General features: G+C 44.2%; 1 protein-coding gene across 1 annotated transcript in view; it reads right to left on the reverse strand.

Moving 5' to 3' along the window:
- The window catches only part of LOC147718867 (aryl-hydrocarbon-interacting protein-like 1), a 196,616-nt gene that overhangs the window by 18,259 nt on the left and 161,617 nt on the right, over nucleotides 1–16,740 (reverse strand). The window contains exon 5 of the mRNA XM_086966794.1: nucleotides 6,637–6,778. Within this exon, the coding sequence (XP_086822920.1) occupies nucleotides 6,637–6,778 (142 nt within the window). The remainder of the gene's footprint in view (nucleotides 1–6,636; nucleotides 6,779–16,740) is intronic.

Below are 16,740 nucleotides of genomic sequence, written 5' to 3' on the forward strand. Positions count from 1 at the left end.
CCAAGCACGGGAACTGGTTCACGATATGAGGGGACGAACTCCTTCTTGTTCTCCACCTTCTCACGGACCAAGTCACCAACAGGGGGTAGCCGGCCAACTACCGGAATCTAAAGCATAGCATCAGTTGTGGAGGGCAATTGTTCCTTTGCAAGACTGTCACGAGTCTCTTGTAGGTTCTGTAATACAGCAGAATGATCATTTAGGGTAATTATCTCCTTTCTCCGTTGCAGCAATGGCTGCCAAGATATCATCATCAATCTTACTTTTGGAACGTGTAACTGCTGGTCCCACATATGTTGTTACTGCTGTCTTTGCTGCTTCATCAGCAAGACTGTCACCAACCACGTGTACTCCTACTCGCTGGTGACCAAGAGCATGAATTACATTCACGAGAGGCAGACGTTCTTTAAGTTCTGCAACTCAAACCCAAAGCATTTTGTGTTTGATTGTGCTACCTTTGGAATCACGATATTCATTCTGAGTCAAAAACAATAAATTGTCATTGAAAGACTGAACACAGTAGTAAGAGTCACTTACAATAAGAGTAGTCACACGAGGAACAGCATACTCCAGTGCAAGCACCAGAGCACTTAGCTCTGCCAACTGGGCGGTACAGTCCCCAAAAGTCTGTGTGTGCACGACATCAGACTTGAACTTTCTATTCACCATGGTAACCACCACTATTGTGCAGGCTGCTGAATAAGCATGCTTAGATACCGCCGACGGTTGCGCCGAACCATCAGTGTAAATCATACAATGGTAATCCTCCAGCGGGCGCAAGGACAAAGGCGCCAGATGAACAAATTCATACTGCAAGTACTCCTGAGTTTGCTAAGAGGAATCAAAAATAAACGCGACATCCGGAGACGTCAAGGATGTGGTCCATTGTAAACCAACGTGGATGCAAAGATTTTAAATTTGGTACACTGGCTTTCGTCACTGCCTCCAGGGCAGGATACGGTGTAACAACCAACATGCGTTTCCACTGCGACAGCACTCTCTCTTTTAGAATCGCCATCTGATCTGCAGTCAAAACATTTCCGACAGAGGAAAATTGCATTTCAGCCGACGTGTACAAGTGTGACTTGTAAATAATAGGGACTGTGTTTCCTTCATTAAAAGTTAAGTAGGAGAAACCCACTGCGCCTGGCGCAATTCCTATTACCAGGTTTGTGGGATTGTCACGAGTCGGTATGTATTTCGATTCAAGAAGATCAGACTGCAAAGATTGCAGTATAGCTGAATGTTCAGGCAGCCAGCAAGATTTGGTAAAAGTTGGTTGTACCAAGGCATAAAGCGGCTTGATACGCTGGGCATATTCGGGAATGTAAGAACACCCGAAATTTTAAAAACCCAGTAAATGTTGAGGTTTTTTCAGAGTTGTAGGAGCGCACTACTGTGCGCGTTTCTCCAGAAAGTGAGGTGCTAAACCTCGACCTTCATTTTTGAGCTCATAACCCAGGAACAACACTGTGTACTCTGCAAGTTAAATTTGTAACCAAAGTCCGCAAACTTAACAATTATTTGGTCAACGCAGCACAGATGCAATCATAATTCGTCGTCTGTGAGATAAATATCATCAACATATGAGCATGCATCAGGGTTGAGTCTCTCTAAAAGAGAGACAATACGAGCGGCAAAGACGCCTGGGCTGTATTTGTAGACCATGGCTAATATTTTGAACTGTTTTTTGTTTGCCACCAGATGTGAAAGCCGTCCATTGACTACTAAGAGAGGACAGGTTATGGCTAAAAAAGCCATTGGATATGTCAAGTGTGGTCTTAAACCGTTTTCCCACAAGACTATCCACAAGGGCAGAACTGTGAGTATTCTGTACCACGCATGTCCAACAATGAGAGTTCAAATGGCGGTAATCCAATACCAGGCGGTACGACCCATCAGGTTTGGTCACAGTAAAAAGAGGATTATTCATGGGTTACACAAATGTTTAAATCACACCTTGATATTCTAATTGTTCATGGATTTCTGCAATGGGAGCCTTCGCTTCACGCCGCATGGGATATTAGAGTTGTGGCTGTCGCATAGACCGCAATGGAATCCCATGTCTGGGTGAAAGTTTGTCCCATCCACATTGAGTACGGTACAAAGCCGGTGCAAGCACCTTAGCCCACTCTTCTACAAAACTTTGTGCATGCTCCTTCGGCACTGTGTGTGCGAAACTAGGGAGGATTACCTCCTCCCCTCTCAGAGCTGCCAAAAGGAAAGGTGGGGATCATTCTGCCTCCATTAACAAAATGTCATATGTAGAGGTCAGATTTTCCCCAAAAATCCCTTTTATTTTACGCTGTATGTCACCTTCAATTAAAAGGACTATCTCATATAGTCTGTCAGGGGGAGCCACTCTAGTGTCAGCGGATTCTACAGTGATGAACGTGTCAGTTGCTGTTGCCTTCTGATGTGGACGCAGTGCTTGCCGCACTACTATAACCTCCGCCGCCCTGTCGAGCAGTATCAGCGCCCATGTCAGGTTCCGAAGCTGTGTTCTCACTATCTGTTGCATACCTCGCGGTTAAAGCAGCAACTTTCTTTTTCTGAAACTGAGGGCGTTGAAAGTCATCCTGCTTGCCTTTACCTTCTGTCTGGCGGGGCTGCTCACGTCCTTGTGGGGCACCCCGGCCTCTTGCGCGTTCTCCTCCACCGGTTTGTGAGACCGATGTTTCCTGCAAAGAATGAGGAGAACGTTGATCAGGAACCTGAAATCAATCAATTGACTTAATACTCGTATGGAATCATATGTGCGTTCAGTAGACACCGGTATTGGTGATGCAGGACGCGACACTTGTTTCTGTTGCTGCTTCCCCTGTTTTTTATTTTTCCTATTCTGTTTAGGAAAAACTGGACGGTCATCTTTATTAGACGTAGCAGTCTGAGTTTGCGGTTGAGCTGCTGTTTTAGAAAAACGCTTAACACCCAAACTATTGCAGCCAATGGTCTCATAAGCCTCCGCAATGATTTTTGGTAACTGTCGGGGTGTATCGCGTCGGGGATATTGCGCAAAGCATTAGACACCTGAAATCTTACCGCATTACCAAATTAACCATGACAAGACTGATTTCGGTCCTGGCCGGTCCAACTGGTTGCGCCGCAGCCCTGGGTTCCCCCTACCTGGATGTTGCGGGAAATGTATTGCACTAAAGCCCTGTACACCCCAGCAACGGAGGCATTGAGTAATCGTAACTCTGCTATAGGGACTGTTAGATAACGTGGATGAGGTGTGAACCCGGCCAAGACTGGCCAGGTGGCCCCTGGAATAGACAAGGGACCTAACCAAACCGTAGATACAGTGTGTGGGAGGGTGCCATTAAACCAAACTTGATGCTGCCAAGCCGTAAGCGGAATCTCCTGTGTCCTATATGGTGCATATACCGCAGGTACCACCGTGTGAGTGTACTTATGAAAAGTACCATCATCTGCATTCGCAGCTGGAATCGTAACCCAAGAGTAGAAAAAAGCTCAACTGGGTGTGCTGCATCTTCACTAACCAGAAAGAGCACCGCCATACCTTCAGCAGTTACCCCATATTGTAATAAGTGATTCCAGAGGGGTACGCGACTATGCTAGGAATGTCAACGTCACCCAGAAGGACACAGTATAGAAAAAACAATTTAAGGGTAGTAATTCAAAGAACAAACCTTTTTAAAATCTCAAGCTTGAATGAACCTATAATCTATCCATATAGGTAGGTTTAATCTGTCACTGCTGTCAACTGGAAACAGGAGTGAGGGTGTCGTGGACTGTTGTAAGCACTACTCGAGAGTCTCAAACCTAAGACCAAACATTAGGTGCCCCATGTTGCGGGGATTCTGCTCATGCAAAGAACTATACACAGGAAACCAGGACTTCAGTGAATTGTGGTGTACCAAAAACCTCACCTCAGTGCCCAGAACCCCTTTCAGACTAGCATCAGTGTCTCATTAGCTCTCTGTCCTATAGCGAAGCTACCAATGATTAGACAACCTAGAACATGTGACTTAGTGTACTCTCAGGAATGGTGGGAATCAAGAACACTCTTTTGTTTTTATTCTCATACCAGTCTACAACATGAGCAATCAGAGACACGGAAAAGTTTAAAATGTTTATTTTAACGACGTGCTCTAAGATGCAGTATTTTTGGTAACATAAGCAGGCACATGATTAAAAATAATACGATCAGCATTGTTACAATTCCATAAAACACAAAGGGAGAAATCATATTATAATGATAGTGGAAACAGGTCCTATAGTGCCTTGTGAAACACCCTCCCCTGCTAGGAACTGGGTTTTATAGTAATAGAAGGTCTCTTAGGCTTGAATGGGGAACCCCATACCTCCAAGATCAGCAGAAGTGAATCACATCACAGGATCAGCAACGCTCTCTCAATGGAAAGGTTTTTCTCCAAGTGCCCAAATCATGCATGCAGTGCAATATTAAAGGACCCTAGAATTTAAGTTAGCTGCAGCTCTGTTCATCTTGTGTCTAGAGCGTTGGCCAATCAACCTGAATAACAGCATACATTGTTATGGTGCCTTTGAAGGCTTCTGCATGCAGTGTACAGACTGAGGTCGTGATGTAAGTCTAGAGATGTTAAAAACAAGCTGTTCGCATGCGAGGAAAATCAAGCAGTTTAACTCACAACAACAGTTACATGTAGTGTTGTGGGCAAAAGCTGTAAAGTGGCAAAATTGTGTTTAAACTTCTAATAAGCTTAAGCTAACATAGCAATGTGTGCAAGCAGGGCCCTGTCTTCACTACAGTAAATCGATTGGCAACTCATTAGGAATCATTAAATAAAACTCTATGGGCCTGATGTACAACAATCAGAGTTTACGACTCGCAAATTGTGAATTTTAGCGATTTGCAGCTTGCGAGTTGCAAAACCTGTTGTACAACGCTGTCTGAGACATTGTTGGCGATTCCAAAATGGGACGCAAGGGACCTGCCTCATTAATATTCATTAGACAGGTCGCAATTTGCATCCCGTTGGGAATGTCTGGCACTCACCGGGATGGTAGCCTGCTGGGGTCAACAGACCACCACGTCTGTGACTGCTTTAAAGCAGTTTTTTTTTATTTTAATGCAGCCCTTAAAGGAAAACAGTATGATTTTCAAAAATAAAAATGAACATTTTTCTTTTCATTTTTTCTGAGTGGGTAGTGGTTCCTGGGAACTGCCTGCTCTGAAAATTTTTTGCTGCCTCCATTTACAAAGGGAAAGGGGTCCCTTGGGGACCCCTTCCTATTTGTGAATGACTTACCACCAATTTGAAGGCAAATTGTGAATGTTTTGCAGTCACATTCACTGTTGCAAAACATTCCTACATTCCAGTGCAACACGCTTTAGGAAGGGATGCCTCTTCCTACGAGCAACTCGCAAACCCTGTTTTGCGAGTCAGTAACAGGCTACCGACTTGCAAAATAGGGTTGGTACACTTGAAAATGCATTTTATCAGTCACAAACGGCCTGGTAAAATATGTCGTACATCTGGCTCTATGAGTTTCATACATTGGGAATAGCGATTTCCTTATTGCAATTCACATATGCTAGCAGTTTATGTGCCTCCTACCAGTTTTGCCGGATCCCACTATCCTGCTTCCATTCCAGAGAAGAGGTGTAGTTACAGATTTGGACCGAAGCTGAGTGGTTGCAGTGTTGGTGCGCTCTGAGCAGGAATGACAACCATGAAGGGTTGGAGGGTTGGAGAGGCGAAGCATGTTGAACTCACTGCTCACTGCATTGCATTACAGCCGGTCCGGTCGGCCTTCGCTCTCTTGCTCTTGTTCTTCTCTCCTGCCCCACCTGCTTTTTTTTGGCACGGGTAGGGTTGGCCGCGGCGAGACCACAGCAGGACCGCCGCAGCGGAGGAACGGAGCCCAGGGGCAACTGCAGACCAAGGAATCGAAATAAACTATATATGTCACAGAAAAAATCTCTAAGTTGAAGGGTAACTGGGACACTTCGTCAGCGAGGAAGTTCGTCGGTGAGGAGGACTGGGAGCAGAGAGCGGAGAGTGGGGGAGACCGGAAAGAGTGGAGAGAGAGGAGAAAGCTCAGCACCAGCACACTGAGCCAGCTGAGCGGGACTGGATGCAGCGGAGTCGGAGCCAGAGGTGAGAGTGGGGTGTGACTGAGTGCAAGGGGCATAGCGACTCCCAGGCAGTGTGTGAGTCCGGGCCCCTGCAGAAGCAGACTAGCCAGGACTGGGTGCAGGTCGTGGGGTGCCCGGCGGCTCTCGCTCAGTCCTTACCCACTCACCCACCACCATTTCCCCCTTCATTACCACATCATCATTCCCATCACCACCCACTCTCTGCCCGTTCTCTGCTCCAGTTTACTTGTAGCCCCGTCGCTGAAGCAGCTGGGGATCGGACGACTGGTCGCAAAGCCCGGCCCGGCAGTCTTGGTTCAGCCCCTGCCGCCATCATTCTGACTACCATCGCTCGCACATTTCTCTCACGATTCGTAGAGAATGGCAATTGGTTAATCGCATATTCTAATATTGATACATCTAGCTCCAATTGATTTGCAGAGAAACACAGGATATTAAGACGACGCAGAGAGGCAAACCTGTCTCCCCAGTTCCCCGCCACATCCTCTTCCACATTGATGACAACCACGTAGAAGGCAAGGCAGACTTACCACTGTGCTTGTGCAGGATTTCAGTGGTGTGCTCCAGAACCTCATAATATTCCCCGAGCTCCAGCTGGCACTGACAGTAATTAAGAACGAGAGGAGTGATGAGACTGTCCAGTCTCATCCAGTCTTCATCCCAGGGTTTTTCCTGAGTTCAACAAAAGTAGTACATTAAGTGTAAAGCATGCAGAAGACTGAGTCCATACAATAAATACACATAATTGCCTCTTTTAACCTCACTTCTCTTTGAGCACACTGATCAGTAAAACACCAAAACTCTCTACGATACACAAAACATTGGGAGAGACAATGAACAGAAGTGGGAGAAAGTGGCTAAAACACAGAAGGATATGTACTGATTTATATGTCTAAAATGTGTTGTTTTAAACATTTAAGACTTGTCTTTTATGGTGCTTTCAACCTCACCAATATCTTTATTCTCTTGCTTCTCACAGACAGGTGACATTCCAAACAAAATGGCAGAGTTTTCATAGCTTACCATACTTTGACAGCATCACTTATATAAGAGAGATAGTATGCTAAATTATATTAGAACACTGGAATGGTGGGAGGTCCATTGCAGATAAGAGAGTGGTAGAAGATCAATAATGGCTGTTATAGTTCCCTCCCTCCAGCATTCTCGTGTTTGTCTTTCTTTTTTCCTGGCTTAATTTAGGGCAAGCAAAGAGAATGTGACTGCACACCTAAATTCTATCAATGTGACCCAAATGTAATTTAAATTCAAAATAATCTGTTGCTTGTGTGCGTGCTACCGTTATTGAGAGAAAGATCAGAACCTTGTCAATCTCTATGTGTTCAAACAATTGAAAGAGGGCTGTGGATTACCACAACCTGAAATCGGAGCACAGCATAAATAATTAAATGTATGTGCCTTTGAGTTTGTTTTGTCTTAAGTGCATTAATATTAGGATTAAAATATTGAGACGACTAGTGTCGTCCATTTATGCTGTGCTCCGATTTCAGGTTGTGGTATTCCCCAGCCCTCTTTCAATTAATTTAGGGCAAGGCATTATGTTGCCATTGTGTGGAATGTTCTAATACCATTAGACAACTTCTCTCTCAAGTTATACTGGTCAAAATACTAGTTATAGACCCGAGTCACAGGGGTTTAATTGAGTTAGAAGCAAGCTCTAATGCTACAGTATTCATAACATCATCACAACTTGCCAGCAGTGAATACATAGGCTGGCACAGTGTTTCCAGATTGAATTTCTTTTTAACTGTTTCACTTCTGAATGTCTTCCATATTTGTCAATAGATTATAAAAAGTGAAGGCAGATTAAAAAAGTGTTAATTATTTATTAACATTTGCACTGCTTGAGAAAAAAAGTCTATACCCCACTGATGGGCCAATAACAAGGGAGAAACCAGTTCTCTGCATCTCCCACGCCAAGGGAGATGCTGCTGGGTTAAGGAAATGCTGGGCAGACCTCCAAGGGTTTGGGGAGGCTGTTCCGCTTCTAGATCAGTCAGTGTAGGTGATTGTCAGGAGAGAAGAAGTCACTTATGGTTTTACACCAAGGTAGATGCTGGTCCACAGTTCTCATGTCTTCGACTCTTCTTTGTACTTTTTCTTTCAGGTAGACAAGTCTGAGCTCCTGGTGTCAGGGGGCCACCTAAGTACTAAATTTATTAGCGTTAAGGGTTGTGAAGGGTAGTAGCCAATCAGCTACTTACCCCTGGGGTCACTACACCCCCCATATGACCACTTCCTGTGGGGAGTTGACATAACCCTGTCCCAAGACCTGGCTTGGCAGTCTAGGCTGGACTGTTCCCATTGGGGCAAACCCGACAAGATTTGCATATAGTTGAGTCAAAACTGAGATGGCATGGTGTGCTTAAGAAAAATGGCCTGGGATGCGTCCCGAATAATTACCAGTGTCTGAGAATAATTCAAGCATTCCACACATCACTTTTTGTATACTTTTTTTTACTGTTAGATACATTTGCATATAGTGAGGAAGACATGAACAATGGTAAGAGCAGTACTGCCATCTCAAGATTATGGAAGATCTATTGGGTGGAGCAACGTTAAAGTGGGGGTCGAAAAAGTTTTGATTTGCTAATAACGTTGGTGTCATTTGTAAGGTCTGCATGGAAGTTAAGATACCAGAAGTTATTAAGAAATGATCACTTTTTGACAACCTCTATAACTCTTTCTTCACTCCCCGTTGATGAAACTGAATAAAATTTGGTTGACTGTATGAAAGTTAGTCCCAGCTCTGGTTTCATGTAGATCCATAAATCGATTTAAACGTTAGTGAAACAAAGGCAATATGACCACATTTAACAAAGCACACACCCTACTGATAGATGTGCACAAAACTTGATACACCAAGAGTAAATTAAACATTGTGCCTTGTCGCCAAATTAAATGCAAATATGTCAAAGAGTAATAAAACTATAAGTAAATCACAAAAGCCTTTTTCATTGTGATATACTGTAGATTCAACAGGAGTGACTGTTTAGAAAGTTGGATTTTTATGTAGTGTACCAAAATGAGGTACACTATGTAGAAAATCCCAAATGCTCTCTTTGTGGTAGTGTGGGCGAGTAGTTTAGGCTTATCAGAAGGTAGTGTTAAGCACTTGTTGTACACACAGAGTCAATAAATGCGACACACACTCAAGAAGAAACTCAAGACCAATGTAGAAAAATAACATGTATTTAATATACCTTTTGACATCTAAATTATCGGAATCAGGTAAGTACTTTAGACGTTATCAATTTTTACAGTAGAAACAGTAGAAAAGGACAGCTGTCAGATTTGAGCCATGGGCCTCAAGCGCTGTAATGTTATCCTATGGGAGAATCATACACTGCATAGGTGCACATACAGTCGACTTACAGGGCTATTTTTCAAGACTTAAGGTAAGTTGGGGGGCAAGAGCCAAGAAAGCACCAACAATTCAAATTTACCTGCCCTGGGGTTTCCAGGTGTAGAGGTGCTTTACGCGGAGGTAGCCTGAAATGCTACCCGTTAATGTCAACGGGGAAAGTACATGTAAGAAAAGGCTGCAATGTAGAACCCTGAGGGGGATTGGCTCTTGAGGGTCTCAGGACCAGAGAGACACCATCGGTTTACTTGAGTGAGGTCTGGGAAACTCGTGTGCAGAAGTGTTTTGTCCGGCACAATGGTGAGTTAAAGGCTCTTGCGGTTGTTGGGGAACCTGCAGAAGAAGCAAAAAGAAAAACAGAATGGCCATTCTTGGTGTAGAGCTGGCCTCTCTCTAAGACCCTTGACACACAGGTAAGTTTTGGCAGTGATGGTGTTCCATCTGAACGCAAACAATCCATGGGTCTTGCAACTGGCTCCGGTACCTTGGGTAGTGGTGCAGGGCAGCTCCTGGGGGTCCTGACATCTTCGAACTTGGCAGGGAGATACATCTGATCTCCTTAAGCACAAAGACGTCTTACTGGGCTTGTGTTCCCTCAGTGGGTCAAGGGATCGACAGAACGCTGTACCAGTCAGCTCCAGATGGTGCCTGCTGGGGCAGAGAAGTGGGTTCTCCACGCCAAGGGAGATGCTGCTGGGTTGATGAAAATGCTGGGAGGCTGTTCCGCTTCTAGATCAGTCAGTGTAAGTGATTGTCAGGAGAGAAGCAGTCACATAGGGTTTTACACCAAGGTAGATGCTGGTCCACAGTTCTCATGTCATCGACTCTTCTTTGTACTTCTTCTTTCAGGTAGACAAGTCTGAGCTCCTGGTGTCAGGGGGCCACCTAAGTACTAAATTTAGTAGCGTTAAGGGTTGTGAAGGGTAGTAGCCAATCAGCTAGTTCCCCCTGGGGTCACTACACCCCCGATATGACCACTTCCTGTGGGGAGTTGACATAACCCTGTCCCAGAGTTCCTAGTTCCACAAAAAATAAGATGGCGGAACCCTTCTTTCATGGAGCACATCAGGTAGCCCACCTTAGGAGTGCTGAGCTTACAACAAACTTGGGAAGAAACAAGAACTTAACGACTAATACCAGAATCAGTACCTATAGTTATCTGAGTTGAATGCTAGGTACACTGCTGGGTGTGTGCACCCACAAAATGGCTAATAGTAGGGTATGCTTACCTACTCATAAGATAAATCTTTATTTTATACAAATTTCTGAAATTCCATGAAAAACACAGAAATTCTCCGGTTATGGTAAGCTGTGCAAATATTAACTAAGACCCATGCCATTTACTGCTGACGACTTCCTAATGGCTCGCAAGAGCCTTGTTCACATGAGTAGTATCTAATGCGCTGTCAAAAAAGTGTGTTTCCCATGGTAATTCCCTTAGTGAATTTAGATACTACTCATGTGAACAAGGCTCTTGCGAGCCGAAACGTCATGAGGCTTTTTCTGCACCTTGATTAAAAATTGTAGCACTACAGATGGTCCGTGTCCGTTAACTTTTTTTCTTGGCTGGGACTGATCAAGAGCGTGAGGAAGGTGACGGTGTGTTATATATATATATATATATATATATATATATATATATATATATATATATATATATATATATATATATATATATATATATATATATATATATATATATATATATATATATATATATAATATATATATATATATATATATATATATATATATATATCATATAGTGGCATATTAGTGGCAGCCAGTCGTGTGTAGGAACTCACTGAGAGTGTAGAGTGAATGGAGACCGCAGACATTTGCAGAAGTGAGCAACATTAACAGATCTACTTAGGACAGCTGAGTGGACAAGGCCTCAACTGCCTTCATAAAAAATATAGTTGTAAAACTCACCTATCCAGATTCTTTCTTCAAATGTTGCTAAGTTAAGGAAAATATTTTAGATCTTGATTGACCTACTTTTATTGATGAGTACCATATTTCAAATTTTTAGAAAACATGGGCTTTGAAGCCTGTGTACAAATTGGGCTTTGTTTTCAATTTTGTTCCAGCACTTCTATCTAGGTTAGGCAGATCGTCTGGTGGAATAATCATTTGGATCAAATTAACACTGAATTGCATGATCAAAAATCTAAACATTGATCCCCTGGCATACTGGGAATGAAGCTAAAAGGTGATAATGGCTGCTCATTGAATGTGTGTAATGTTTGTAATAGTTTCATGCCCCTCAATAGAGAGCCTCCTTACCGTGTCTATGTTGGACCTGCATTTGACCAGCCAAAAAAAGCCAATTTCCTTTAGTGAGAGGTGATTTTAACATTACCTACGGACTTATCAACTTCTTACACTTAGTAACAGAGGAGGAGAGTGAAGCAAGGGGTATACCTGGTTTGGAAATTAACTCATTCACTGCAGGGGGTATCCAACTTGCATCACTAACCTTCTCACATGGTCTGGGAGCTTGTAATGGATGATCACCCTCAGATAAAGATGGAGAATGCACTTACGAGAAAGGTTCTTATTCTAGTAGGAATTACCACATTTTGTTTGATGTGATGTTTGATGTGATGTTTGGTGTGAGACCCTTGCATATCATCCCACTCCTGAGGCGGAAGCCGGGAGTTAGCTCGTCCTTTTAAAATCGTAAAACTGTGTTGCTACATGTAACGATGTTTTAATTTTGTTGTCACGCTGCACAATTGAATTAATAATTGTACAGTCCTTGTTTTTAAACTGCACACATTTAGTTTATTTGCGCCGTATATTTGAACAAGTATGACTACTCTCAGCCGACTTGGTAGCTGGGTGGTGTTGGGACGCGGAGGCGGCCATATTGGGTGGAGGCAGGTCAGCGTTCTAGGGTGGGGAAGCAGGTAGGCTGAAACGCATAAATTGAGATGGCCACTCCTCCGCGCAGCGGACGCGAGCAGCGGGTGCGCCAGTCCCGCGCCAAAGGAGCGCCTAAGGAAAGCCCGTCTGTGCCCGTCCGTGACAGGACGGGACCAGGGGCTAGGGGGATAGACATCAGGAGAAGAGAGGATCCGATATACGGTAGGGAACAACTGTTGGCTCTGAGGGATGTCAGAGGTCAGCCCTGCCCACTTATAACTCCATCAAGTGTACCTCTGATCCCCTGTCCGCATTGTGGAGATAGGCAGGAGAGTCCCCTCCTTTCATCTACTGGCAACTCGAAAACATACTCCCTAATGCTTCTTAACTGTTGTTCGCTGCCGTATGTTCTATTTCTTACTGAGACCTGCCTCTCAGAGGTCTCTGACCCAGATATAGTTAAGGCCTTGCCCCCAGGTTATGTGATGAGCAGGCTCGATCGTCCAAAAGGCAGGGGCGGTGGTATAGCAATCATTTGTAAGAATTAATTCAAGTGCTGTACTTTTGATAACCCGTTATCGGAATGCGAAAGTCTGGAATTTGCTATCGCCTTCTCCCCGACCTGTACACTTTCGGGTATCTTACTGTACCCTCCGCCAGGATCCTACAATAGTTTCTGCAATGCTCTCCTTGATAAAATTACTCATCTCAGCAGTACTTCCTCTAGTTTCTCTATCATTGGAGATTTTAATATTTATATCCATGTGCCTGAAGCCCTTGCCTTTCAAAATCTTCTGGATGGATTGGGGACCTTAGAATTGAAACAAATTGTGGAGGGACCCACTCACTCTGCAGGCCATCTTATTGACCATTTCTATACCAATCTTATGGACATGCAGTGGAAGGAGTCAAAATTTATTCCATGGTCGGATCATGCGTTACTCTCATTTGCATGGACGCCAGCTGATATCACCCAGCCAACTATAACAACCAATAAAATGGTCCGGATCTGGTCAAAACTCCCAGTGGCAGAGTTGGCAACCTCCCTGAAGAATGCTCTCCCGTCAATTAACGAGGATAATCCGACTGAAGCTAATGGTGCTTTCAATAAATGGCTAGAGTCCTCCCTTGATCTCACCCTTCCTAAACTAAAAGTAGTGCACCGCGTATGTTCCAATAAAATGCCCTGGTACACAGCAGAATTGAAAAACCTCAAACGGAACTGTAAGAGGGCAGAGAGAAAATGGAGAAAGAATTTCGCCCTGGAAGATAAAATGGAATATAGAGCAACACTAAGGGTGTATAAGACTCAATTAAAATCGGCTCAAGCTTTATTCTATCAGCTGGAGATTTTAAAAGCCGCCAACTCCCCCAGGGAAATGTACAAGATCTTTAAGTCATTGGTTATCCCACCTAGTCCCCCGAATGAAGTGGTCGATCCCTTAAAACGGTGTGAAGAGCTAGCCAACTTCTTTAGCTTAAAGGTTTGCTACCATCTACTCCTCCTTCTGTGTGAAGGACGATGATAATGATTCCATGCACCCCACCGCGTTCATTCCTCGATTGGTCACCTCACCAACTTTGGATGCTCTGCCCTTGATGGATCTCCCCACAGTAGAAAAACTCTTGGATAATCTCAAGTCAGGCTCTCCATCGGACATGGCTCCGCCTTCCGACCTGAAACTAGTTTCAGAGGTGGTGGTCCCAGTCATGAGGGAGGTGATCAACTCATCCCTTTCCACCGGAGTGGTCCCCCTACTATGGAAACAGGCCAAAGTTAAGGCTCTTTTAAAAAAAGCTAATCTAGATCCTGAGGATTGGTCAAACTACCACCCTATCTCCCTGTTGCCAGGGTTGAGTAAAATTACGGAGAAGTATGTAAATCGAGCCGTATCGGCCTTCATTGAAAATGAGGCAGTACTTCACCCTACTCAAACAGGCTTTAGAATCAAACAGAGCACTGAGACTGCTCTGGTTGCTGTAGTGGAGGAAGCTAGGAAGATTGTAGATGCAGGAGGCTGCGCGGCAGTGGTCCTTTTAGACCTCAGCGCAGCCTTCGATACGGTAAATCACTCTTTGTTGATCTGCCGTCTACGGGAGGCAGGTATCTCCGGGGTGGCCCTTAAATGGCTACAATCGTTCCGAGCAGAAAGAACATTTTCTGTTTTCGAAGAGGATGTTACATCGAGACAGCGCCCCCTACATTACGGCGTTCCCCAGGGATCATCACTAAGTCCCACCTTATTTAATATCTACACGAGGCCTTTGGCTGAGGTGGTGCTTCCCTGGGGAATTAAACTGGTCACCTACGCCGATGATACTCAGTTAGTGGTCTTGTTAACCAGAACTGAGGCTGGGACCTCTGCAACAAACAATCTGTCCCCCTGTCTCACAAGGGTTTGTGATTGGATGGTAGCCTCATTTCTAAAATTGAATGGAACAAAAACTGAGATCATGATCATGGGGTACAAGGCCCCCTTGAACCTCGATCCATGGTAGCTGAGCTGTCTGGGTCTCTCTTCTGTCCCCCAAAAACAAATCAAGAGTTTGGGAGTCTGGCTTGATCCCTCTCTCGGATTTCAGGTGCAGGCAAGTAAGGTTGCCGCAACATGTTTTGGCTCATTAAGGAAGGTTTTGAACCTCCTCCCTCCGGATGCCAGACGTCTCCTGGTCCAGTCCTTGATCCTTTCTCGACTGGACTACTCTAATGCACTTTATCTTGGAGCACCGATGTGCACGATCAAGACTCAGCAGTCAGTCCAGAACTGCGCTGCCCGACTTTTAGTCAAATTACCTAGACACAGCTCGGTGAAGCCTGCCCTGCGTACCCTACATTGGCTCCCGATGCAGGAGAGGATAAGATTTAAGGCTATGTGCATGGCCTACAAGTCTATCACAAATAACGGTCCTGCTATCTTGTGCCCACTCTTCTGCCCCTATCGACCCTCTAGAGCCCTTAGGTCGAGTGAACTTAATCTCTTGACAGTTCCAAGGATCAAAAGATCCTGAATGGGGGGACGGCTGTTCTCCCTTCAAGCGGCCAAATTCTGGAACAATCTACCAGAGAACATCCGACTTCAACCAGACCACCTCCTGTTCCGGAAACAACTTAAGACCTTCCTTTTCCGATGAGTGGTGGTGATTTGCCCTGGGTCAAAAGCGCTGGGATGCCTTAGGGTAGCCATGCGCTATACCAAGTGCGTAATTCATTCATTCATTCATTCTTATTAGATTAGATTGCAATATTTTGTTGTTGAGTGGATAATCAGCAGTGATCATAATGCGTTGCATCTCTCCCTACAGGATCTCCTGATACTCCATTCTCTGACAGTAGGTATAGCATTAAGCCCATTTTAGATAATAACCATAGGGCAATAAATGCGCTAGTTTTTATGTAATGTGGAGCTTCATACTAAACTTTACAATCTTTTTCCCTCTGCCTTAGCTCCTTTTGCAGATCTTCCCTGTAAGAAGATCCCATTCATAGAGATTCACACTTCTTTAGTTCCTTATTAGAATGTTTTACCTAAGCACCCAGAGTACAAGTTAGGAAAAAAATTGAATCTTTGCCATGGGACATTGTTGAATGCTGGAAAGCGAAAACACAATTGATCTTAGCAGTTAAGTTACAAAATGCTATCTTGATAACAATGACTAGATCTAATTACAATTGCATAATAGCCATCAGTAAGAGAGCCTGCAATGAGAATTACTGGGCACAATTATTATACTCGCACAGCCGCAATTCCTCTTGAGCAGTAATAGATGATTACCAACAAATCATTAGTCATGCATCAGGTGTTCCAAAAAAGTTTTTTTTTTTTACTCTTAGACACCCAGATCACCACTGAAACGAGGGAAGGCATCTGGCAGTGATATGATCCCAGGAGATTTCTATCCATCAGAATTTGAAGTTTGGACACCATATTTTAATGTATTGCCTAACACAATTTTGGCAGGAGGTGCTATTCCTGACTGCTGGAAGTGGATATATGTATTCCTATGCACTAAAAGGTGGATAGGGGAATCCCCTTTAATTAAAGGCTGTTTAGCTCTGCAGGCAAGTCCTGAGCAAACTGGAAGAGTGGATGAAAGAACTGCAAATATTGTTGATGGCTCAGGCCAGCTTCAGACCATGGTTAGTAGTACTGATCAGGTATTTAGACTATCGTTGATCTGTTGAAGGACAAAAAGTTCGGAAACGAACATCTACATATAGCTTTTGTGGCCTTAGGGCTGCGTTTGATCTAATTCCTAGGTCAAAGCTATGAAAGACCATTGGGAGTACCAGCACCATTACTTTCTACAATAATAAAGCGTCATAATGAAAACTATGTACAGGATCGGCGGGGGCAGAATGGGGAGCTAACAAAATGCATTCAGA

The sequence above is a fragment of the Lissotriton vulgaris genome, chromosome 4_1, assembly GCF_964263255.1.
Source record: "Lissotriton vulgaris chromosome 4_1, aLisVul1.2, whole genome shotgun sequence".
NCBI classification, from domain to species: Eukaryota; Metazoa; Chordata; class Amphibia; order Caudata; family Salamandridae; genus Lissotriton; species Lissotriton vulgaris.